A 27,847-nucleotide genomic window follows, 5' to 3' on the forward strand; every position below is an offset into this window, starting at 1 on the left:
CATGTCCATGAATGAAACAAACAATTTTGTGTTGTATTCTGTGCCTTTTGTGTTGTACGCGACTTGATATCATTGTCGGACTCCTCACTGTTACTTTGGATCTTAAGCAGTAACTCGACTGCCAAACGAGATGTGCTGGCGAGACTCATCAGCATGCTCCACAACAGTTCGGGCTCAATTCCCGCAGACCGAAAGGGAAGACAAAGCACGCTCTGCACAGAAACCGTTGAAAGATGGTGCCAAATATGGACGGAAACACAGGGATTGCTGGGATGTGAAGTGATGCATCACGGGGCATTGGGACAGGATTGAGAATGACCCGCACCCCACATCCCCTTCCCACAAGCCACAGCACCACAATGGGAAGAGGTGCTCTGTGGGATAGCTGCCCATAATGCACCACTCCAAATGCCACTTCAAGTGCCATGAATGTGGCCATGCTAGTGCGCTGCAGTTGTCAGTGTGGACAGACTTGAGCGCTTTCCCTGGTGTTCTCTCTGAAGGCTGGTTTAACCCAAAGCACTTTACATCTGCAAGTGTAGCCATGCCCTCAGTGTTCAAGGATGTGGGAGACACCCTGGTCAAATCCCTCTGCCACTTAAGGAAAAGAAGGAATTTGAGCTGAGAATCTACTACCTCTCAGTTGAATATCCTAACCATAGTGTTAGGGATATTCTGATATGTGGCTCTTTCAGTCTCTCCTGGTGAAGCTGTTTCACCGTGGATAAATAACGAAGGAATCACTGGGCCAGAGAGAAAGAGAGCAAGCATGAATGACACTGTAGCCTGGTGATTAGAGTACTCATATAGGATGTGAGAGAGCCAGGATCCAGTCTCTGCTCTAATTACTGTTTTATTTATTATCCACAATGGAACAGCTTCAATAGGAGAGAGTGAGGGAGCAACATACGAGGCTCTCCCATAGCCCAGTGCTTAGGGCCCTCATCTAAGAAGTTGCAGGTCCTATTTAAAACCCCTTTTCCCCCTCAGGTTGGGGGGGGCTTCCACATCCCACATGAGTATCCAAACCACTGGGCTAGAAGTTGGAGGGAGGTTGTCCTCCTCTGGCTGTTTTTATGTGAATTCAACTATAGGGACCTGTTCTGGTAGATGAGGTGTAAACACACTTACTGGATTGGGTCCTGCAGGTAAGTTTGGCGGAGGAATGCCTCTGTTCCCTTTGTTCGTGCATTGCTCTTGGGCTTTGGTGTCCAGAGCCCTGGCATGGGGCTGCAGTTTGCATGCTCAGAGGCAGGAATGTAGGTGTCTAGGGAACTTTTGGAATCATTGGAACAATTGAAACAATCCAGGGTCATGCTGGATTTTCCATCACTAACAATTTTTAAATCAAGTTTGGATTTTTTTTAAAAAGACATGCTTTAGGAATTATTTTGGGGAAGTTCTACGGCCTGTGTTATACAGGAACTCAGACTAGATGATCATCATGGTCCCTTCTGGCCTTGAAATCTATGACAAAAAGCTTTTATGCAAAAATTCAGAGGCTGAAGCTGAGCAAATTTAGGTGCCTACAGAGCTAAGGGGCAGCTAAGTGGGGGTTTTGTGAATCCTAGTGGGGCCTGATTCTAGGATTTAGGTGCCTAAAGTGGCAGGTAGGTGCCCAAGTCCTTTTGTGAATCTCTCTCTGAGAATCTCCAACAGGTGTTCTGTCTCCCTGGGGGAGATTGTCTCCTGAACTGGCCTCCCAGTGCAGGGCTGTAGCTAAATCCCACTGGTTAGCCTATAGAGAATGCCAGCACGGAGTTAAAAGAGCTGAGATACAAGGTGGGTGAGATAATATCTTTTACTGGACCAGCTGCTGTTGGTGAGAGAGACAAATGGTGGAAGTTGGTCCAATAAAAATTATCTCATCCAGCTTGTCTCTCTAATATCCTAGGACCAACACAGCTACAACAAACTGCACTAAAAAAAACTGGTGAGAACAACTGTTCCATCTTTCTAAGTTCTAAACCTGCCTTATTGTTCAGAAAGGACTGCATTTAACACTCACTATTTCTGCTCTTTAGCACAACTTTTCAATAGCTCTTTGCTTGTTTTAAATCTCTGGTTGATGATGAATATTAGATGCTCAGTGATGCTTAGTGCAAGCAGAGTATAACAATACAATTTTTCTCAAAGAGAAAGAAAAGTCCATTACTTCTGGGCACTTTTTTTACTTCATATTCCTTTATTTAGTTTATTTTCAAATGGCTGTATGTCTTCAGGCTTCTCTGAGGCAAATAGAACTCAGAGTCACACAAGTTTGCAGTACCAGACATGATCATAATGTAAATTAAAGGCAATAAACATCCATAGCCTACCTTGAAACTGTGTAAATTTGATGGTTCCCATTCTCTCTCCATTTCTGAATACAACTTGACCCTAAATAAAGCAAATAAATACCTTAAGTTTTATAAATACTTTAGAATTCATTTTAATTCATTCAAACTACAATTCATTCCAGTTCACAGTTAAAACATCTAATATGGACATTGCTCAAAGATCAAACACAGCTGGTATTCAAATAAATCAATAACAAGTTCCATATAGAACTTTTCATCCATAGATCTCAAAGTGCTTTACAAAGGTCAGTATCATTGTACCAATTTTACATACTTGGAAATGGAGACAGAGAAGTTAAGGTCATCTAGCAAAGCGCTGGCAGAGCTGGGAATTTTAAAACCAGGTCTCTTCATTCCCAGACTAGTGCTCCGAAGGATAGTTTTAGGGGCTTGAGGACCATGTGTTCAGAGTACAATTCTGCTACCCTTACTCATCTTGAGTGATGACTTAATAAATGATCATAGAATATCAGGGTTGGAAGGGACCTCAGGATGTTATCTAGTCCAACCCCCCGCTCAAAGCAGGGCTAATCCCTAACTAGCCCCCTCAAGAATTGAGCTCCTAACCCTGGATTTAGCAGGCCAATGCTCAAACCACTGAGCTATCCCTGCCCCCCTCACTTCTGCTGAGATCAGTGGAACTACTTCTATAGTAAGATATTACTTTAATGTGAGTCATTGTTGTAGAACTGGACCCTAACTGACAAAGGACCTGCACTAGGCACTCTGGCTGCCAGAGATACCTCCACAGAAGTTTACATACTGTATTTATTTGGACTAGAGACTACCTAGCCCTCATGACAGCACATAGTGGATGTGGGGGAGGGAGTAAGGACCTTCCCCTGCTCTGCCCACCTTGCCTTGCATAGCATGTATAGAGAAGTAATCTAACTCTTGTGATTGCCATTAAACACCATGGGAGCCTAATTATCTTCTCATATCAGTGCAAATCAGCACTTAGTCCTTTGAAATCTGGGGACTCCAGATTTTACAATGTAAAACCAGTGTAAAAAGAGGAGAATCAGTCTGTGTGTCTTTGAATGTAAGAGACACACAAATAAGCTGTTGGTCCATCAAATCCAGTAATCTGATTCTGGCAGTGGCCTATGCCAGATGCTTCAAAGAAAAATGAATATCCCCACAATACACCAGGATATTTGTGGAACTCTGTTTGTGAGGAATTCATTTCCCACCTCCTGCAGTTGGGGAGGGATAGCTCAGTGGTTTGAGCATTGGCCTGTTAAACCTAAAGTTATGAGCTTACTGCTTGAGTGGGCCATTTAGGGATGTGGGGCAAAAATCTTTCCGGGGATTGGTCCTGCTTTGAGCAGGGGGTTGGACTAGATGACCTTCTGAGGTCCCTTCCAACTCTGATATTCTATGATTTGGTCATAAGAAAATATGTGGAAAACTGAGGTTTCCTATCCATTGTATCATTGTTTTTATCTAGGATTACAGTAAGTGTTATCAAACCTTATACAAGTATCTGGTATTTTAAAATATGCTATTAAATAATTCATTTCATGAACTTTTTGGCAACGAATTTCACAGGTTGACTATATACTTCATAAACAAGTATCTCTTTTTATTAGTTTTAAATTTAATACCTTTCAGTTCTGCATCCCTTTGCTCTTGTTTTATGGAATAGAGCAAGAAGGAGCATCTGAACAGAGGCCTTATGACCTTCATTAGTTAGAGTTTATAAATGAAGACACTCCTTTCTCTTCTGTCCAGGCTAAATTATTCCAGTCTTCATAGCCTCTTAACACTTGTAAATCCTGCCATGTTTCACTCCAGATATTTTCACTTTCAGGTACAGATAGCTCATTAAGGAGACTATTGGCCACCATGCCAGTATGTGATCAGAAAGGAGGCTCTGCAACAACTGCACATCCAGCAGTGTCTTTCCTTCTCTCCAGGGGCTAAGCACAGTCTCATTCAAGATCTGTTGCCATACTGCCCTAAACACCTGGACTAAAATTTCTAAAGAGTTTTTCAGCCACATCATATATACCAAGGGTAGGCAACCTATGGCATGTGTGCCGAAGGCGGCACACGAGCTGGTTTCAGTGGCACTCACACTGCCTGGGTCCTGGCCACCGGTCCGGGGAGCTCTGCATTTTAATTTAATTTTAAATGAAGCTTCTTAAATATTTTTAAAACCTTATTTACTTTACATACAATAATAGTTTAGTTATATATTATAGATTTATAGAAAGAGACCTTCTAAAACATTAAAATGTATTACCAGCACATGAAACCTTAAATTAGAGTGAATAAATGAAGACTCGGCACACTGCTTCTGAAAGGTTGCCGACCCCTGATATATACAGTTCCTATGTGGATGAAATTCAGTCATCATAGTTACTACGTTTCACACCAACGTGGGTCTTAAAATAAAGATAGCTGAGATGGAGATACAGAATGAAGTTAACAATTAACATATACCTAGGGCTAGGAGGTAGAGTGGTTAAATCATTTGCCCTACACCGCTATAGATCTAGGTGCAAAACCTGACTTAAGTCACAAATAGAATGAGTTTGGTAGCTCAAGATCTAGAGGCTCTGGCAGGGTTGTGGGTTATTTATCCTGTACCAAAAAGTGTGCCAGATGTCTCAGACCGCAGATAAGATGTGATCGCTGCCTGGAAAAGCTTAAAATCAAAAGTATCCTTACTCAAGTCCAGTAATACTTTACTGTATGAATAGTTCAATTGATGCCAATGGGACTATTTGCAGACTAATCAACTTGAGTAATGGTGTTAGAATTGGGCCCTGAATAGCCAACCAGATAAAGGACGTGGGAAGGGCACAGCCATACCAACAAAGGCATCATCAGTTCTGCCTGCCCTTTACACAACTACATGGAATAGGGGAAGGAGCCATGAGCCTTACCTCCCTTTGTAAGGATATACAGAACTGCAGACCCTGCACTCATGGAAGGGAAGCACAGTTATTGCATCCTAACTACTCCTCCAGGCATGAAAGGTGCTCTAAAAGGACTGGGGAGATGTGCAGGGCCAGCCTTAGGGGTGGGTGAGCAAGGCAGTTGCCTTGGGAACTGTCTTCTGGGGGTGCCACACCACTCAGTCACTGGCTTTGGGTCTCTTTTTTGTTTGGCTGGCTGGGGAGTGCAGGGTGGGCATCAAAAATATTCTCTGCCCTGGGTCACCGAAACAGTGAAACACCTAGGGTTGGCCCTGGAGATGTGTTTGGGGATGAGTATGCTGCACACCTTAAAAGGCAATAGGGGCATATGTGCTCCTGCTGCAGATCAGAGAGTTCTGCAAAGTATTCTATCTCTGTGGGAATAGTGTAGCTTTGGGTTGCCCTCAGAGGCACAGTGGAACACTGAAGAACAATCAAGCCCAAGCTGTTTGAGGTTATGTTAGGTATATATCTTGCTAGTTCCAATGTCTGCAGTGTTGTAGCCATGTTGGTCCCAGGATATTAGAGACACAAGGTGGGTGAGGTAATATCTTTTATTGGACTCACTTCTTTTGGTGAGAGACAAGCTTATGAGCTTATATAGAGCTTTGCTTCATGTCTGGGAAACCTACTCAGAGTGTCATAGCTAAATACAAGGTAGAACAGATTGTTTAGCATAAGTAGTTAACACATATTTCAAGGGACCATTGCTGAATAATGCAAAAATAAGTGGGTATTCACCCACGAAAGCTCATGCTGCAAAACGTCAGTTAGTCTATAAGGTGCCACAGGATTCTTTGCTGCTTTTACAGATCCAGACTAACATGGCTACCTCTCTGATGCAAAAATAATAATGAAATCAAATGTTATTAAATGGAAAACTTTTGCTGATTTTATCAGCTCTAATATTTGATTAAATTATTGTTCTAAACTCATGAGTTTAGTTCTAGAAAATTATACATAGATACATAAAGCAAAAAACTCCATCAGAGAAGTGTAACCTTGCTACCCACCCTACAAGTAACCCCATCCACACAAATGTTATGAAACAGGAAAATCAACGGTGAAAATGCTATAACCAATAGAAATGCTATTCCAGGATTAAATGCTGACTACCCTCGTCTCAGGCAGGTCTTTCTTTCAAGAGGACCTCATACATACTGAATCATTAATATGTAATTTTACATATACTGTAACTTAAAGCAGTAACAAAAAACTATAGTAAGCTAGCTACTGGAGGGAAAAAAAATCTACCAACATGAGACAGAATCCTACTTTTTGGTTTAACAAAGTAATGTCTAAAAAATGTATTAGTACCTTTATTTCATAAACAGATGGAATTTATAAATAAGCTTATCAATGTTTAATGCCTATGATTTGTGAGTAACATTGATTTTTGTGTTATTGTACAAGAGATGACATTTGTAGATGACAGATTACTTATAATGATTTAACATGTATGTTCTTTGGCCCCAATCAACTCTTTTTTTTATGTCAAGGTAGTAAATCTAAAGATTTGTCAAGAGGATTGTCTTCCATATATTCCAGATTCATAAATTATTAACATTTTTCTTCATCTAAGTGAAGGGAATGTTTGAATAATGGATATGTCTAATGCATGCATTAGGCCCTGAGCTTGCAATAGTATATACCAGTGCAGACCCATATAAATGCAAAGACACTCATAAACGTCGATAGGGCAACACTTGGGTTTAAGGCCCCTTTGCAAGACCTAGAGCTTCTTCAATATATGTACCACCTATGACTAGTTAGATCAACAAATGATACTCTGTAGAATTACAATACAAATAACAAAATAAATATAATATTTGGATACATTAGTAGCAGTCTTTGGTGGTCTGATATGTCATCAGTTGGGTCATTACAAAATCTAATCCCCCCCGCCCCTTACTCTCACCTTCTTATCAACTGTTTGAAATGAGCCACTCATTACCACTACAAAAGTGATTTTTCCTCCCTTGGTATTGTACTGTTAATTGACTTGTCTCGTTAGACTGACCTCCCACTTGTAAGGCAACTCATCTTTTCATGTGCTGTGTATTTATACCTTCTTCTGTATTTTCCACTCCATGCATCTGATGAAGTGGGTTCTAGCCCACAAGAAACTTACGCCCAAATAAATTTGTTAGTCTCTAAGGTGCCACAAGGACTCCTAGTATAGATCAATGGTTTTCAACTTTTTTCATTTGTGGAACCCTTAAAAAATGTTGAATGGAGGTTTGGACCCCTTTGGAAATCTTAGGCATAGTCTGCAGACTTCCGGGAGTCGACAGACCGCAGGTTGAAAACCACTGGTGCAGATGGTTGGACTAGGGTGACCAGACAGCAAGTGTGAAAAATTGGGTCGGGGGGGGGGGGTAAATAGGAACCTACATAAGAAAGACACAAAAATCAGGACTGTCCCTATAAAATCAGGACATCTGGTCACCCTAGGTTGGGCTCATGCTGGAGCCCAAACAAACATCTACACTGCAATTTTTAGCCCCACAAGCCTGAGTCAGCCAACCTGGGCCAGCTGCCGCTGTGACCCAAATATTTGATTCAGTTACTGCTTCCCCTTCTCACCCTGTAACTATGACTTCTATTCTTTGTTCCTAGTTGTATGACCTGGCATTTGATCATAACAAAATGCACACTGTTTGACTAGGCCTCCTTAGTAAACAATCCAGACCACGCTGTAAAAATGACTCTCTCTCATAATTATTTACCATTCCACTATCTTTATGCCATCTGCAGATTTTATTATAAAATCATTGACATTCCCATCCTGTTACTGACAGAGACTTGAATCAGCTATTCCACACACACCCCCAGTCATTGACAGGCTAACAGGTCCATAGTAATCATTCCATTTATACTTTTTAAATATTGGCACAACATTATCTTCCTTCAATCCCCTGGGATTTACCCAATATTTCAAAACATCTTTGTGACAGCTTCTCTGTCACACCCCTCTTCCAGAACCCACTGGCTGTCTCAATAAAGTGCAGAGAGGCTTTCAGTTATGCAGCATCCATGGCTTTATTTGTACATACACAGTTCTCCCACCACCAGCGTTGAGCTATATACAAGGCTTACAGGGTTCATTCCCTCCTTTCCTGCAGTCAGCCCACAACTAGGAGTCTGACCTTTCCCTAGCTGCTTTTCTTCTGGCTCCCAGCCCTTATAATTGCTGGCTTGTCAGGCCCACAGGTGGAGCCAATCCCCAGGCCAGGCATCAGGTCTGTTTCACCAGCCCCAATCTATTTCCCTTGATTGGAGCTGGCTGAGCAGGGGTAATTAGGTGCTTTTGCACCAGCACCCTGCTACAGTCTTAAATTAAGATCAATGATCAGTCAACTTTTTGGTGCAAATTATCCCAACCCACTGAAGTAAAAAAAAAAACTTTTGTAGAGGCATTTAACATGCTCCTTACTACTGGAATAAAAATATTTTTACCATCACTATACTATAATTATCCAGCTTATTTTCAAATACAGAACTGAAGTATTTATTGAATGCTTCTTGTTTGTGTGCATCATTGACAATTTTATCATCTCCCTCTGGTTATTGACATATACCAATGTTAGGATACCTGTTTAAAAAACATTCTTGCAGTCCTTAGCCCTGCTGGCAATAGATTCTCATTGATATCCTTAACTTCCCTTCTTAATCAATAGGGATGGACATAAGTACATGTTTAAGTGTTTTCCTGAATCAGGTTCAAGTACTGCACATGGATCAAAACTTTCAGAGCTGGCACGCATATTTTCGCAAAATGGTAATTGTTGTTTATAGTTTTCCAGATGTTACTGTATTCAAAACACTTATTTCAGAGATTTTTCAGTAGCACATCTCCTACTGTTATGCTTTAATCCTATATTATTTCTCGCTATTTAAATATATAATAATAAATAATTATGCTCATCAATAATGACATCATTAATAATTACACCCAACCACATTTTTTTTTCTGGTTTATCTGAGATAATTTTTTTTGGTTCTGCTTATATAGATACTATATAAATAATTCCTGTTAAATTACAATGGCATGTAGCCAATCTGTGACTGCTAGCAGCAAGTTATCTCCAAGTGCTGATGATGGGACACTAGATGGGGAGCCCTCTGAGTTACTACAGAGAATTATTTCCCAGGTGTCTGGCTGATGGGTCTAGGATATAACTGATCACTATATCTTGGGTTTGGAAGGAATTTTTTCTTGGGTCAGATTGGCAGAGACCCTGGGTTTTTGTTTTTTGCCACCCTCTGCAGCATGGGGCCTGGGTCACTTGCAGGTTTAAACTAGTGGAAATGATGGATTCTCTGTATTCTTTAAATCAGGACTTCAGTAACTCAGCCAGAGGTTAGGTGTCTATTAGAAGAGTGGGTGGGTGAGGTTCTATGGCCTACAATGTGCAGGAGGTCAGACTAGATGATCACGATGTTCCTTCAGGTATTACAGTCTAAAATGGAGCTCTTAGTAGTTGTATATTCAGGATGGGATTATAAGAACACAAAGAACCCTCTATCAGAGATGATGTCAGTTCTTCAAATTGCTGGAATGATGTGTCCAGTTCTGTTATGAACACTTCAAAAAGGATGTTGAAAAACTGGAGAGGGTTCAAAGAGATACAAGAATGATCTCTAAAATTATAGAAATTATCATCTAACACCAAAATATTATACGCTACGCAGCCTAATTCTATGTTTGACCTCATTCTGACAAAGATGAATTGAGCACGGAACTAAAAAGGAGTTTTAAAAATATATCAGGAACAAAAGAAATCATAGCAATGACATAGGTCTGTTACTACATAATGATAGCGAAATTATCAATGATGGAGAAAAGGCAGAAATGTTCAATAGATATTTTCTATATTTAAGAAGAAGCTGGATTACTTATTCACAGTTTACGATGATAATGAAATGTTTTCCATTCCAACAGTTAGTGGGGGGGATGGTTAAACAACAACTATTAAAGTTAAACATTTTTAAGTCTACAGGATCAGATAACTTGCACTCAAAAAAGTTTTAAAACAGTCTGCCAAAGAAAAATCTGAATGACTGAATTTGACACGTTACAAAACTTGGAACACTGGGGAAATTCCAGAGGACTGGAAAAGACTAATGTTATAGCAGTATTTAAAAAGGTAAATGAGAACTATAGAATGGCAATATAATTAATACCAACATAGTTTTAAGGAAAACAGGTCTTATCAAACAAATCTGATATTTTGTTTTGATGCAATTTCTAGTTGGTTGACAAAGGTAACTGTGTTGGCATAATATTCTTATGGCTTGTCTACACAGGGAAGCTATTACAAAATAAGCTAGCGTGTGAATTTAAAGCACAATACCTATTCCATCATAATTTCCTGTGAATACTCTCATTCCGCCTAAAATATGACTCTTTGCAGTTTAGCTTACTCAAGCTGCCGAAGTGCATTAAGCTAAACAGCACAATAGCAAATCTTTCCAGGCTTTTTCCTCATGTAGACAAGCCCTTGGACTTTGTAACACATTTAAAGTGGTATATTCTGATTAAAGAATTAATATTATATAAAATCAAAGCAGCACATATTAAATGTTTTAAAAACTGGTCAACTGATAAGAAAAAGTAGTTGTAAATGGGGAATCATCCTCCAGTTAGGGTTAGTCCTTGTGGGCTTCACTAGAATCTGATCTTGGCCCAGTACCATGTAAATGTAAATTTTCTGTATCTGATTATTTTTGTAGATGTCCAGCTTTAGTTAAAACAAAATCTTTCAATATTTCCAAATTGAAAATTTTCAGAATTTCCATTCCACAAAACGATTCAGAAATTCATCCTATTGTCCCAATTTGGGATAAAAATAAATGTTGAAATTTTGGAAGTTCCTGTAGGATGGAAATACTAAATTTCAATCAGATACAGTGGCTAATATCAGTGGGTCACACACACAGCAGGCAAACAACAGTATATGGAGATGTCACTTGCACAGGGTGTGCTTGGCAGCTTGTGACACTGCTGATGGGAAATGAGTGCCTGAGCAAATGTGAGGAGGCCCTGTTCTGGTGTCCACTAACAGAACACAGGGTAAGGAAGGCTGAGAAGGTGATGAGGGTGCTACATGTTGTCAAGTGGTGGTGGAGTTACTATTGTTGGGTAAGAGTAGTAACTGAAGTTGCTGTATAGTCAGCTACGACCTGCTGTTATTTCACTATGAAGGACAATTCTTGGGTCAATGTCAGCTTTTGTTTTCTGTTCCTTCTAGTTTGGCCTAAATGTGACATATCCAGTTGCAGCCAGTACATATGTTAGGTGTAGTATACACCATGACAACACATAATATACTCATGGTCATAATTGGTATAGTAACTATATGTTGGGTAATTATGCTAAATTGCATTATGATTACTCTTGTTCTTCTACGCTAAGTATCCCACAATACCTTGTAACAGTATAACTCAGCATTTAGCACCCGCAGATAGGGAAACTGTCAAAAACAAGATGCAGAAGTTTTCTGCTTGGGTATAGGGAGCGCGTTCTTTGCCCAACTAATTTAGAATTCTGGATTCAAAAACAATAGGTAACAGAACTCTTTCCTGGGTGCTGGCTGGTGAGTCTTGCCCACATGCTCAGGGTTTAACTGATCACCATATTTGGGGTCAGGAAGGAATTTTCCTCCAGGGCAGATTGGTAGAGGCCCTGGAGGTTTTTCGCCTTCCTCTGCATCATGGGGCATGGGTCACTTGCTGGAGGATTCTCTGCAGCTTGAGGTCTTCAAACCACAATTTGAGGACTTCAGTAACTCAGACATAGGTTAGGGGTTTGTTATAGAAGTGGATGGGTGAGATTCTGTGGCCTGCATTGTGCAGGAGGTCAGACTAGATGATCATAATGGTCCCTTCTGACCTTAAAGTCTATGAGTCTATGGTACCAGGAAAACAAGTTGAAACTGGTGGGTGGAATCTTAAATGATGTATAGAGGTTTTGGCTTGTAAAAAAACCATTATAAATAGAAGCAGTTGGGGGGATTTGGGGAGCGTGATGGGTTGGGGGAAGGGAGAACACCTCTATGTAGGTTCAGTGAACAGTGTGTTAGACCTGCTTCCCAGAAGGATTGTCAAGGTATTGACTCTTTTCTGTACTGTACTCCTTTTGTCTTTAGACAGTAAATCGGATAAGCTTGGTTATTTGGTTTTGAACACTTTTAATATTGGGTAATCAAACAATTGGCTGTACAATTAAGCATTACAGTTTTCTTTCAGTAATGTCAATATATCCATGAAACCATTTTGGAAAATCTTCCTGGAAGCCTTCCTAAGTGTTCTTAAACCCAAGTAACACTCCCTTAGCTTTCCCTGTGACTCTGTAAACTCCTCAAGATAAGTCTGTTCCTCATCAGTTACTCTACTATTGCTCAGTATGCGAGGGTGTCATGGTAGTCTTCTGTCTGACCTTGAAGTGAACCCTTGTGCTGACAAATCAGCATCAGTCACAAACTCACAATTATGACAGATTTGCCTGCAGATGTACCTTTCAAATGCAGGATTTAAGACAAGTCCGAAGAGATGAACATTCATCCCTTCTGTACCAACTGAGAAGCAGCATCAGACTGTGGTGGGCTAAGCAGATTGACATTACTATCTAAGCAGCAAGTATGTATATACCAGTGCGCACAAATTCTGGACAACTGTTAGGTGGGGGCTAACTAACTGAAACTGTGGAGGAAATAAGCCTTCCACATTGTGTGGCAGGGAACACTGGCTACAGCTAGTGGCAAACTCAGCCTTCCTTACTCTGTGTACCCATGCTAGTGTCTGGTAATTGTAGTACGTGGAAAAAGATAATACTCGTTAGCACTAGCATCAGACATGGTAAGGATGTCAAGATCTCCTATCTCTCTGTTACTGACCATAGGGACATGCTGGAGGACTGCCAGTTCTGAGGAGTTAATTCTGGTGCAGCTGTCCTTTAGCTTGCAGTCCCCCGTTGTTTTGCCTAGATTGTCGTGTTATCCCATTCCTTCTCCATATCTTTTGCTCTTTGCTTGAATCTCCAGCAACAATTGTGTAAAATGTCAGTCCACATAGAGACAAAGCCAGACTGAAACAAATAATTTGTCCATTGTGTCAGTTATCCTGTCACCAACAGTGGACAACACCAGATAGTTCAAATAAGGTGTGAGAAAATTAGTAGCTGGAGGATTATTTGCTTCTAGAGAAATTTTCCTCCCAACCTTCAAGAGCTAGCGGTTGGCTTATGCCCTGAAGCATGAGGCTTTCTATCCTGTCCAAATCTTTAGTTTGTTTCCACTATTGACTCTTCCAACACTGGATGTTCTAGTTCTCTACGTACTTTTTGGAATCCTGCTAATCTCATGGCCTCATTGGCATATCATGGCAATGGGTTCCACCGGCTAAATGTGCACTGTGTGAAAAATTATTTCCTTGAATTGGTTTTAAATGTTCTACCTTTTGATTTTTTTTAAATGTCCCCTTGTTCTTACATTATGGGACAGGGAGAATAGAAGTTGTCCGTCTATTGTCTCTATATCATTTATTATTTTGCTTACTTTTATCACTCCCCTTCTTATTCACCCTCTTTCTAAGATAGAGTCCCTGTCACACAATCATAGCTATGTAGGGCTGGACGGGACCTCAAGAGTTCTTCTAGTCCACCCCCCATGCTGAAGTAGATGCAAGTATATCTAAATTATCTCTGACAGGTGTTTGGAGGTTTTAAAAAATATATTTGATAATGACGGGGATTCCATCGCCTCCATAAGTAACCTGTTCCAGTGCTTAACTATCCATATTTTAAAAAGTACTTCCTTATATCTAACCTGAATTTCCCTTGTTGCAACCTAAAGGTATGTCTGTTCTTGTGGCAGTGTGCACAGTACAGACAATGCACACCTAGCTAGCAGGGGTATAAACAGCAATGCAGGCATAGCTTAGGTGAGTAGAGTACTTTGCATGCCTGAACCATAGGATATATATGCTAAACGGCTCTCTACGCACCCACACAGTGTCTCCCATGTCTACATTGCTATTTTTAGCAGTGTAGTGTCCCAGAGCCTTTCCCGATTGTAGTGAAAGACTAGTAGCGGGGAAAGGCTCCAGGAGCTCCCCTCTGCTTAGATCATTTCCCTGCTGCCTCCCCCTATGACAGAGCCTTTCACTACTGCACGTACCAACACACTGTCTTTTCAGTCTCTGCATATGAGAGTTGTTCCAGACAATCATCTCCAATAATTCTGGTCACCCATTTCTGAACCTGCTCTAATTCTGCTGAATTCTTTTTTCAGATATAGTAAACATAAATGAACATGGTAGTCCTAGTGAGGGACATTGATTTATATAATGACACTATAATATTTTCAACATATTCTGCATCTCATTCCATATTGGTGCTAACATTTTGCTATATTTTGGATTTTTTAACTCCCCTACATGTTAAGCAGAAAACCTCATTTATCTATTACAGCAGAACAATTGTTCACAAGGTCTTTCCTCAGAAAAAATATTGTATGCTAGTACAATTTTATCTATCTCAGCGTCTGTGAACTTACCTTCCTGCTTTTTTTTTTTGAGGGATGGGTATGGAGGAGTTCTTTTCCCATTGTCCCAGCTCTGCCCTTTGTCATTAATTTGCCCTTTCATAAAAGCAGCACTGTTGTCAGCACCAGATAAACACAAACTGAGCCACTCTAGGACTGCTGGGATAACAATTCAGTGATCCACATACACTTGTAAGCAGCTCTGCAGCCATGAGGAAGTGCTATCATTTTATTCTCGAGCATGGCAAGCAAAAATACTATTAGCAAACTCCTGAGCACTTTGTGTTACACACAGCAGCAAGTCTGAGACTGAATTATTCTGACAAGAGATAATTATTGCAGCCTGAACAAAGAGCTGAGAGTCTCAGCTGGTGGAAGTGGGGAAAGGGGGGGGGGAGTTAAATCTAAGAAACCAAGAATAATGACATTACATTTGTGAATCATTAGTGGTGAAGAATTAAAGGAAACCTAACACCACTCCCCCTCCTCACTTCTTACTGTAATGTGATTCTTGTGCATCTCAGCATGCATTCAGCTGATCTTACTATAAGAAAAATTCAGTCTCCAATAACTGCCATTCCTTAGATTTATCTAGTAAAAGAATCCTACTGCTGTGTGAGCCATCTGTTCTGGTGCTTATGTGAATATGTGAGCTCTTCCTTTTTCCATTATCATGGACAGTCTCTGATACTGTTAATAGTTTTAAGCATTATGAGTAAGTAAATAAAAAGATGCATCTTTGACTAGAACTTTTTTTTTAATAAATAAAAAACAATGTGACAGGCACTGTAATAATCACCCCTAAAATGTGGTGCTATGCTGAGTGCTGGATACTGATACTGAGGGACAGCAGTCACACTCCCCCTGGACTGGCTTTTGGATCACTTGAAGAGTTCAAATCCTTGCTAATTCTTCTTTTAATCATGGCTCCATCTCTTCTAGACACACAAATAAATAGTGATATAACCACCCTGATAAGATGTCTTTTTGGAGTGGTGATAGAGGAAGCCTGCCTCTGTCTTTGCTGAAGCTGAAATTCTATATGCTCCTCTATAGCAGCATTGCTTGGAATAGAATCAAGACATTTTCAACAGATGTCAGAGTAAATCTGCACTGCAGGGGTGGGGTTCAGAATTGTCCTGTTGGGAATCAGTTCCCCACTTGTTTCAGTTTTGATCTCTGTGCGCCTGTATAAAGAGTTTATATACTGCAGTACCTCTGGCTTCAACATACAGCATTTTCTCACCCCATCACGCCCCCTTTTCCTTTCTACATGCTCGTTAATGAATCAGGAGAGCAACTTACCATGTACCCTTGGCAAGTTTTGTGCCTGAGGATGCTGTATGTTTAAGAACTCGGTTTGAAAATTAAAGATCTGAAGTTATTTCTTACATGTTTTACTTAAACTGTATCAATATTTGCAGAAAGAATGCCAGTGTAGGCGATTTGCATTGCATTCCACTTTTACATTTCTCCTGCAGATGATCTGAGAGATTATAATGTATGATCGGGGAGGTATTGCACCCTCCACTTGTCCAGCAGTTCCTAACACAGTTGATGAGCCTGACAGACTACTCCATTTCATCAGTTGTTTCTCCTGTTCATCCTGCATAAGTTCTTGGTGAGCAGTGTGTGTCCAAAGCAACATATTCATTGGGCATAGCATTTTTAGTTAGTGTATACAAGTCTGTCTAGGCAGCAGAATGCTTGGAGGAAATATGAACTATTCTCTCACTTCATGGGTGCCTATGGCTGAACCTCATACTACCATATTCGTAATCAGTGAAGGTGGCTGAATTAAAACCCCATCAATATGGGGGTGGGGGAGACGACAACTGGCAGGGCACTGTTCATGAGGGCCCTCAGCCTTTGGAATTCACTTGTTCCCCAGATCCATAACAAGGCAAGTTTTTATCACTTAGGGCATGCTGCATGGCCCACCTTTTCTCCCTTCTTCACCAGTAGATGGTGATTGGATAGGGCTGGTAGTGGTGATGTCGGACTCTGACAATTGGGCATGAGGTCAATTAATTTATTTTATGTTACTGGCAGAGGTGGTTCTAGCTTTTTTGCCGCACCAAGCACGGCAGTCAGGCAGCCTTTGGCAGCATGCTTGTGGGAGATCCCCGGTCCCACGGCTTCGGCGTACCCGCCGCTGAATTGCCGCCGAATCCATGGGACTGGTGGACCTCCTGCAGGCAAGTCTCTGAATTCTGCCTGACTGCTGCCCTTGCAGGGACCGGCAGGGCGCCTCCCGTGGCTTGCCGCCCCAGGCACGCGCCTGGGGCGCTGGTGCCTGGAGCCGCCACTGGTTACTGGGGAAAGTGATGGGTCTGTTTTGCATGGGTCTTACTGCATTTTTAAAAGATTGTCAAGTACACACAGAGCATTACATGGGCACTCGTACTGTTGTCTGTAAAAATCCAAATGAAGAAATTAATACCAGTTTGAGAGAGATTCTCTATTCTTAAAATACAGAATACCACTGGAATTGGCAATAACTTTAAAAATAGAAGAAATTTTCTAAGTTACCACTATGCAAACTCTGATATATTATTAGCCAGAATTTTTAGTTTTGGGTAATTAAGGCAGAGAGGACAGTAACTTGGGTGAGAAGTACAGTAGCCTAATGTATTAGACAGAGCCCACAGAATGATCTTTTAAAACATTTAATATGTGCTGCTTTGATTTTATATAATATTAATTCTTTAATCAGAATATACCACTTTAAATGTGTTACAAAGTCTAAGGGCTTGTCTACATGAGGAAAAAGCCTGGAAAGATTTGCTATTGTGCTGTTTAGCTTAATGCACTTCGGCAGCTTGAGTAAGCTAAACTGCAAAGAGTCATATTTTAGGCGGAATGAGAGTATTCACAGGAAATTATGATGGAATAGGTATTGTGCTTTAAATTCACACGCTAGCTTATTTTGTAATAGCTTCCCTGTGTAGACAAGCCATAAGAATATTATGCCAACACAGTTACCTTTGTCAACCAACTAGAAATTGCATCAAAACAAAATATCAGATTTGTTTGATAAGACCTGTTTTCCTTAAAACTACGTTGGTATTAATTATATTGCCATTCTATAGTTCTCATTTACCTTTTTAAATACTGCTATAACATTAGTCTTTTCCAGTCCTCTGGAATTTCCCCAGTGTTCCAAGTTTTGTAACATGTCAAATTCAGTCATTCAGATTTTTCTTTGGCAGACTGTTTTAAAACTTTTTTGAGTGCAAGTTATCTGATCCTGTAGACTTAAAAATGTTTAACTTTAATAGTTGTTGTTTAACCATCCCCCCCACTAACTGTTGGAATGGAAAACATTTCATTATCATCGTAAACTGTGAATAAGTAATCCAGCTTCTTCTTAAATATAGAAAATATCTATTGAACATTTCTGCCTTTTCTCCATCATTGATAATTTCGCTATCATTATGTAGTAACAGACCTATGTCATTGCTATGATTTCTTTTGTTCCTGATATATTTTTAAAACTCCTTTTTAGTTCCGTGCTCAATTCATCTTTGTCAGAATGAGGTCAAACATAGAATTAGGCTGCGTAGCGTATAATATTTTGGTGTTAGATGATAATTTCTATAATTTTAGAGATCATTCTTGTATCTCTTTGAACCCTCTCCAGTTTTTCAACATCCTTTTTGAAGTGTTCATAACAGAACTGGACACATTAAGACTGGTTTTATCATTTTTTTACTAATATTTAGTGTAAACACAGTCTGAACGGTGCATGGATGCATGGCTAACTTAGCTATGTCATGAACATTCATATCTTGTCAATTGCCCATTGAGTGAGCTGGGGCACTAATAATTCAGCCAAACAATTCATCCCTTCAGTGTAACAATCAAGTGACCTTTCCATCCCCTACATTTAACATTCAAGTCCTATGTTTTAATTTAGTGACACAAAAGGAAAAATGAAATATGTAAAAACAAACACAGAAAAACTAAAAAAACTGTTTCAAAGAGGTCTTAAAAATCCTTGTGACAACAATGTACTTATCCATATTTCTATGGTTCCTCAGTTTTTTCCAGGTATTATATATAATTAAATCTGTCTAGGCAGCTTCTTTTCAAAACTCCCATAGTGGTGCAATAGAAGCAGCAAAGAATCCTGTGGCACCTTATAGACTAACAGATGTTTTGCAGCATGAGCTTTCGTGGGTGAATACCCACTTCTTCGGATGCATCCGAAGAAGTGGGTATTCACCCACGAAAGCTCATGCTGCAAAACATCTGTTAGTCTATAAGGTGCCACAGGATTCTTTGCTGCTTCTACAGAACCAGACTAACACGGCTACCCCTCTGATAGTGGTGCAATGAATTTTTAAACCTCACTGCCTGTCCAGCTTCGTCTCTGAGCTAAAATTTATAATTTCAGTTACAAATTGCTAGAAGTATATACAATAATCTTGATGTATAATGATTAAGACAAGAAAGAGATATAGTGATTATAAAGCCAGAAAGTAGTCTATTATTTTGAGTTCATGCCAACATTTAATACTAAAAGTTATTGTAGCTGCCTGACATTTTCCATTATATATGTGAACGATGGCAAACAAAACTGTTGCATTTTATTTAATAATACAGATATTTATGGTCAAATAATAGGCATACATGTTCATGAACTCGATCCTACAAACCTTACTCATGCAAGTCCTCCCACTGAAATCAATGGGACGACTCTCCTGAGTACTATTTCAAGGATTATATCCTGTGAGTGTTATGCAGACCAAAATTATTTTGCTTTGCAAGATGAATCTACGCAGACTAAAGAAAATAGAGATGATCTTTTTAGCTACTGTATTTTTGTTTTTTCCTAGAAAACACTCAAACAATACAGGTTCTATAAAAACATCTTGAGTTTAACTTCAGGTGGACTGTGTCAAGCTTGCACTGTTTTAATTATAGTGTTTGTGTATTAGATTCTTAGTTTCTTACAGAAGGACCACAGCGAGGTTGACAGCAATAATAACGAAACACTTTGAAGAAAGGCAAGTAACTGATTCCATTATTTTCCTCAGGGTATCTTTGGTGTCTTATCCTTTCCTTATCTTAATCAACACATTCAAATTGAATAAAATAGAATTCAATTTGTAGATAAATTTGTAAATTATTTGACAAGCTGCAGTATTCTGTATATCAGCAACCTCTTTATTCACTAACGCCCTTAAATCAATTGCTTTTATTTTTATAGCAGTCATCAAAGCCAATCAGCTATGCTAACTGGCTTGATGTATAACTCTCCTATACTGAATTAGATTTTTCAGTATAACTAATGAGATGGCTTCTTTTTTTTTGCTTTATTGGTCTCAAGTGAAAGTGCTGTTAAAAACTAAAGTATTTTCTTCTCTGTCACCAACATTCCATGAATATTTATGGTCTTCATTATGCAGCAGTGATCTGACAGTGTTAAATTTCAGATAGAATGAGGATACCAGACTTTCAAAGGGATTCTGTTCTTTCCTTCAGCCATCCACAAAAGGAATTCATAATTGCAAAACATCTAACAGAAATAATTGCATCTTAATTAGATCACATTATATCTCGATTTTTCTAAACTGGCCAAAGGAATCACTTGTTCCCCACTAAAGGATGTGTTCAAAAACACTAATAAAGTTAATTTGTTTAATATTTTTGAAAAGTTATTTTGTGTGCAATATTAAAGCTGACTAAAAAAATACATTTAATTAAGTGGACCAAAGGAAATAATGCAATAATGAAAACCTTATTAGCATACACATGATCTTATTTTCACAGGTTGAGAATAATCATTTAGGGAAGATATCTTTAGAACCGAGATCGTTCTTCTGAAGCCAATACACTAAATGAACTACCCTGGGAGCCCCAGTACTAGGCTTCCCAGCAACAGAAACAACAATTATCTGGTGAAATGTAGGTACTGCCCCTTACCCTGTGGACTGCAGCACAGCCTTTATAAACTGTCTCTAGGATGGGAGATCTTGGGAAATGATTGAAAAGTTCATGGGAGGCATTTCAGTTAAGGTCTGGGTATGGCTAGAGATATTATAAGTAGGAATTTTGGCAGTATTGTTTTCCAATCCTATTTTTTCTTTCCATTTTTAATCCTTTGTTGATGTGAATTGATATGCATGGAGGGAAGGGCTCTATCCCTGAGTCTCTTTCTTCTTCCTCAGTAGACTTCCTCCCCATGCCATGTAGATCACCAGCTTGGCATCAGTGGCAAGAGTGGCTAAATATGAACAGCATAGGTAAGCTTATTGATGTGGATGTGACTTTTTGTGACTCTTGTACAAGTAGTTGTGGAGAGAGGAGTACCCACTGTACACCCTTGCGATAGCTCCTGAGGGTTGACCTGAGAACTGAAACTATCTCAAGTGTTCTTTGATTCATGTTGAGGGTGGACGTACTCTGAACTGAAGATGAGATGTGGTGCTCAAACTCTTGACATGGTCAGATCATTATCTCCTTCCGCCTCAAATCAAGAATTATTCTTGCTGATATTTATTCGTTTGCCCACAGAGAGTGATGGACCTAGAATTCTCTTGGTAAAAAGATGGACCAGTTCAATAGACTTACAAAACACCAAGATTGCATTTTGTCCATGAAGAAAGTCATAAAATTGTTCCTGGATGTAACTGTCCCTATGTATCATCCCCACAGATCATCATGGCACTTTGATAGAGGAAATGATTGGGGGGAAATACTGGAGTGAACCTGGTCAGTATTTGATCAATTGCAGTACAGTGAATATCTGAGACCCTTTGCTGTGGCTGTGGTAGCATAAATAAGATAAGTTTCTGTTCTGCCACAGCATTCCTGAAATCTTGTTCAGTAAAATCATTCCACATGGTGGATATTGTACAGAGTACACTTATTACTTGGGGTCACAATTTGGAGGTCATGTTAGATTCTTAGAATTCTTGGATTCTAAAAAACGGACTGTGGAACCCTTACTCATCATGGGGATCTCTTGCTCATGTGAGCAGTCCCAGTGAAGACAATAGGCTAAATAATCTAGGTCTCAGGGAGTAGCTGGGACTAAGAATGCTTTTTATCTGTGCTTAATGAGACAAATGAAACCTCAGATTTGGGTGCAGAGCTTACTACAATTATCTTTAACTTGAAGGTGACAAAGACATAATGAAGGCTACATGGGACTACACGTTAAAATAATTTAGTAACTTAAGTTAGGGCAGAATGCAGCTGCCAGTTTATTATATAGTGCTTCACTCCTCTCACAAATTACACAAGTACTCTGTACTGTCCACCTGAGGGCCCGAGAAATTGATTCTCTCCTTGTTGTGATGCCACTGTAGTTGCAATCAGACCTGGTACCTAAGATGAAGTTTAAATGGGAAGGGACAGGTGTCAAGCCATTGTATATAAGGCATCCTCAACTCATGATCCTCACTTCTGACTTTGGTCCATGAGAACCCAGATCTGTTGAACTTCTGAGCACAAAATAGGCTCATTTTTTCTCTTGGCCTAACCCTCAAACAAAACGTGAGAGTTTGTGTTGGCACGATGATGGAAGGTTTTCATTTGTTGGGTGATTTATATGTTTAGATTTCGGATTGGTGAGCACATTCCAATTTTGAATTTCATCCATGCTCTGGAAAACTTAAATACCTTCAGGAGTGTCTAGAAATGTTTGAGATAAAAATAAATAAACAAATAAACAAATACTTGGAAGCTACAAGTGCTGCTCAATGTTAATTTGGTAGTTAAGGCATATAGCACAACTTATACCTGTGATTTGTGTATTTTGATGGCCTCTTATTTGCTTTTGGGTGCAATCCATTGTGTTGATCATAGAATATTAAGCATTGGAATAGACCTCAGGAGGTCATCTAGTCCAATCCCCTGATCAAAGCAGGACCAACACCAACTAAATCATCTCAGCCAGGGTTTTGTCAAGCCGGGCCTTAAAAACCTCTAAGGATGGAGATACCACCACCTCCCTAGGTAAACCATTCCAGTGCTTCACCAACCTCCTAGTGAAACAGTTTCCTAATATCCAACCTAGACCTCTCCCACTGCAACTTGAGACCACTGTTCCTTGTTCTGTCATCTGCCACCATTGAGAACAGCCAAGCTCTATCCACTTTGGAACCCCCCTTCGGGTAGCTAAAGGCTGCTATCAAATCTCCTCTCACTCTTCTCTTCTGCATACTAAATAACCCCAGTTCCTTCAGCCTCTCCTTGTAAGTCATGTGCCCCATCCATCTAATCATTTTTGTTGCCCTCTGCTGGACTTTCTCCAATTTGTCCACATCCCTTGTGTAGTGAGGGGCACAAAACTGGACACAATACTCCAGGTGTGGCCTCACCAGTACCTAATAGAGGGGAATAATCACTTTCCTCGAGCTGCAGGTAGTGCTCCTACTAATACATCTCAATATGTCATTGGCCTTCTTGGCAACAAGGGCACACTGCTGACTCATATCCAGTTTCTCATCCACTGCAATCCCAAGGTCCTTTTCTGCAGAACTGTTGATTTTAATCTACTAAACCTTATGTAGTTTGGGTCCTGGCTGCCTAAAAGACAGACTCTTTCCCAGTATATCAACTTCTGGAGCCAGATAGAAACTGAGGTTGAGAGCAGTCACATCTGGAGTATGAACTTCTTTATGGTCTAACAGAGTCCAAGTGTAGAGAATCTTAAAGCTTGTTTACTCTACTTTTATTTTGTCTACTCAGGCCTTTTGCCCAAGGTTAGTTGATAAGGAATAAGGGAATGCATATATTGGGGCACTCAGGAAAGTTAATCCAAATGATTTTTTTAAGTAGATTAGTTAAACCTCATTAAACCCGTGTGAACACTCTTACTCAGAATTAAAGTGACCTTAATTATTTTGGGAAGAGCATCCATACAGGGATTTAAAGTGTTTTAACTAATCCACTTTAAATGTACACCTTTAGTTCAGTCAGATTAACTTTCTTTTGTGTCCCTGTAAAATAACTCCTAAGTCACTCTTTGTTTAATGTGTATACTATTAGATCCTAGGGGAAATTTGTAAATGTCTTGTCTTTTAGTCTGCTACTCTGCCCAAAGGTTTTGCAATGTGATTTCAATGAGAAAGAGATACTTAGAAAATGGTAATATGAAAACAAAGCTTAAGGTGAGTAGGGATAAAAAAAACAGATGAGTGATATATGACAGCAAAAATACTCATGGGACCAAATTCTGCCCCTAGTTACATGTAAATGTGGAGTAACTCCATCAAAGTTAATAAAACTACATTGGTGTAACAGAGCAGAATTTGGTTCAACGTGATATGAGATTGTGTAAAGAGAAGCTTTGTGTCATAGATATGGAGGTGGTGGCCCATCCCTGTATAGTACTAGTGGGACTGCACCTAGAGTACTACACACACGTCTGCTTATCTTGAGACCAGACCTATGTTAAATTAGAGAGAATTCAAAGAGGGCTGGAAGGATTCCTTTGTAAAGAGGAAGAAAAAAAAATCCCTAAACAGATACGGCCTGGCTAACTGGCAACCTACTGGGCACAGTATATTGTAGAGCCATCTTCAAACTCCTGAAGGGTGTAAATACCATGCAGAAGGCTGAATTATTAGTAAGACTAGAAGTAAGGACCACTTCACCTTAGTATTTTTTAATAGCAAGATCTGTTAGATTAGTGGTTCTCAACCAGAGGTATGCAGAGGTCTTCCAGGGGGTACTCAATTCATCTAGATGAGTATTTCTCAACCTGGGGGTTGCAGCTCCCAGGGGGTTCATGGGACAGGTTTAGGAGGATCACAGGTGCAGGGCCAGTGGCAAGCAGGGCAATTGCCTGGGATCCTATGCCACAGGGGGCCCAGCAAAGCTAAGTTACATGCTTCAGCCCAGCCAGTTGGGGCTTGGGCTTCAGACAAGGCTCACAAGTCAGAAACAGGCTCAAACAACACACTGAAATGTAAATACAATATTTATAGTCCAATCGATTTATTTTATAATTATATGGTAGAAATAAGAAGGTAAGCAATTTTTCAGTAATAGTGTGCTGCGACACTTCCGTATTTTTATGTCTGATTTTGTAAACAAGTAGTTTTTAAGTGAGGTGAAACTTGCGGTACGCAAGACCAATCAGGCTCCTGAAAGGGGTACAATAGTCTGGAAAGGTTGAGAACAATTGTGTTAGACTGACAGTCTCCCAAGGAAAGTGTTGTCTTGTCTTTTAAAATAACAACGCATTTAAGGATAAGAGGTAAGGGGCTAGGTTCCCTTTAAGCTATGTGGCCGCGCAGCAGATTATTTAGCTCCACAAAGGTCCCCCAGACTGGCCCAGGCCCAGGCCTGCTGGAACTGCTGTGGCCAGGGAGAGGAGCCTCTCCCCCCCAGACCAGGTGCTGCTGCAGGGAGAGAGAGTTGGGGGGAGTCCTCTCTCCCTGCCATAGCCCTGGGCAGCCTGCACCCCACACACCTCATCCCTAGCCCCACCGCAGAGCCTGAAACCCCAGCTGGAGCCCTGACCCTGCATCCCAACCCTCTGTCTCTGCCCTGAGTCCACTCCTGCACTCCAATCCCCTCCCCCACCCCAGAGCCCGCACCCCAGTCAGAGCCCTCACCCCCCCCAAACCCTGACCCTCTGCCTCAGCCCTGAGCCCCCTCCCACTCTCTGAACCCCTTGGCCCCACCTCACCGCATGAATTTTGTTATCTGCAGCAATATGGAGGTGGGGATGTGGTGAACATAACGCTTTTCATTCCACACATGGGTGGGAAAAATTAGAGAGAACACTGGACAGGCATGTGTGGGGGAGGGAAATTTCACTGGTAGAGGGACAGGGAAGATATGAAGTATTTTCCATGTCCATGTCCAATTTCAGTGATTTTATTAAATCAACTCCATGACTTTCTCTTGCACCATCCATTATCCATCCAGTGTTTATAAAAATCTTCTCTTCACCAGGGATAATTGCACAACAATTTCCAGAACTAACCCCTCAGCTGACATACTGAACTGTTAGTTCTAGAGTTGTTGAAATAAGTCATGGTAGGAAATGCAACAGCCAGCTTCAACTGACTTTTATGTCCTGAAAATTCTAAAATAAAATCCTATAAATATCTTGTTCCATATATTCTGACCATCTCTGCAACCCTGTAGATATTCCATTTAGTCAAATTATACTGTACTGTATATCTCTGTGTTAGGAAAAACTGGGATCCACTGACCAGCATGAATGGTCAATAATTGAAATGTGATGTTTCCTGAATTGCAGTTGATCACCATTGTTGAACATCTTTAGGACACTTTGTAACGTTACTGTAAATTTGCATGAGGCTTTTATGAATCCTTAGTGTATTGTTTCTTCAGTTATTTCATTCACATAATGATGTATAAAAAAACTCCATAATACAAATTGAAAAATATGAATTATTTAGCAAACTGTAATAGCTTCTGTAAACAACATTGTAGGATTACCCTGAATGTAATGCTAACACTTTGGACCTATTTCTGCACTCCATGATACCTGTTTTAGTTGCATGTCAATCCACTGCAGCCGTCTCAAATGCATTGAATTTTGCAGGATATTTCACATTTTGTCAAATTAGGCTGCCCATTCCATTCTACTGCAAACGTGCAATGTTCTGTGCACAGAGAGACTCCATCAACATCCATCTGGTATTCTAGGGGATGTGCATTCAGCTAGGACACCATGCATGCAAATCTCACCTCTATTGACTGCTGGATATGCACTTCATAGCGCTTATTACTGACCAGGGCCTCATACCTGACCTCAAAAGCCAGTAAATTATTAGCACCTTGTCATTTTCCAAATAAGTTAGCAGAGCTGCTGTTGTACAAGGTTACTTCAAACGGAGTTAGGAATAGGACCCAGATCTCTAATAGAGTAGATTCAATTTCCCATTCAGCTACTGTATGTTGCCTTGTAGAAAAAGTGTGCCAAATATGCATGCTCTGGTTATCCTATTTCTAACTATAATGCATTCCCTGCCCAGAGACAAGGACAAGAATCTACAATTCCTTATATCCAACATTCTACTGCTGTCTAGAAAATAGTTATGTTACCCGCCTGCACCATGTGTGCTAAGTCCCCCATTAACAGCTGGGCCACATAAAGGATCAAAAATACTCAAGTAGAAGTGTGGCTGGAGATTTCAAAGTGTAGAGCTCAAACCCTTTTAATGACCCTTGTAGCAGTACTTTATGGGTGGATGTGATAGAATCTGCTTTTCCTTTTTTATCTTTGTTAAAAACTGTCTTATTTAATTCCCACAGTGAGAAAATCTCTTTTAAAAGGGTAGGGCATCAGGTATAGTCAGCTTCTCCATTTATAATTTGGTACAAATTCCAGGATATCTTCCAGCTGTGTAAGGTGACTGCTGGTATCACAAAAGGAGGAGGGAAGCAGGGAAAAAGAGGGAAGGAGGAAGGAGCTGGCCTAAATAAGTAAGGCATGGTCTCTTTCTTCTCTAATATGAAATGTAAGAGTCAGTCTACCACTTAGGGCCCAGTCCTTCGCCATTAAATCAGTGGGAATTGTGCTGCCTTTCAATGAAGTCAACATTACTGACAGTCTAAATATAGTTGTCTACCTATTTTACTCTTCTCAGTATTATGAGTTTTCTTGCTTCGATGAGTTATCAAATAATAGTGGCAGTTTAGTACATGTGTAATTGCCCTTCATAAAGACTAGCTTCTGTGGAATGATGGCTATGATGGATTATGAAAAATTATTTTGAGTTAAAATTTATCATGCTTGATCTTAGTTTCAAAAAAAAGATTGGGGGGAGGGAGGGGAGGTGGAAGTGGAATCCATTCAAGTTTTCTGAGGTAGGAATTTGTTTTTTAAAAATGCTTTTGCCAACAGCTACCATTGACTGGTATCTGATATGCCAGTTTTCCCCTGTACTTCTTACAGGAAATATCTGCCATATTTTGTATTTTACTCTAGGGTAACTCTTGGCAATGTTGACTTTTTAGTGGTCTCTATTGCATACTTTTTCCACAGTAAACAAAACAAACAAATAAAAAAAAAATCTTAAACAGCATAAAAATGTCA

At 40.1% G+C, this 27,847-nt stretch overlaps 1 protein-coding gene across 2 annotated transcripts in view; it reads right to left on the bottom strand.

The window, feature by feature from the left end:
* GABBR2 (gamma-aminobutyric acid type B receptor subunit 2) overlaps positions 1–27,847 on the bottom strand; it is a 900,562-nt gene that overhangs the window by 381,261 nt on the left and 491,454 nt on the right. For both annotated transcript variants that reach the window (XM_039527208.1, XM_039527207.1), the window contains exon 8: positions 2,319–2,379. In XM_039527208.1, the coding sequence (XP_039383142.1) occupies positions 2,319–2,379 (61 nt within the window). The remainder of the gene's footprint in view (positions 1–2,318; positions 2,380–27,847) is intronic.

This window comes from Mauremys reevesii, linkage group 2 (assembly GCF_016161935.1).
Source record: "Mauremys reevesii isolate NIE-2019 linkage group 2, ASM1616193v1, whole genome shotgun sequence".
Lineage (NCBI taxonomy): Eukaryota > Metazoa > Chordata > Testudines > Geoemydidae > Mauremys > Mauremys reevesii.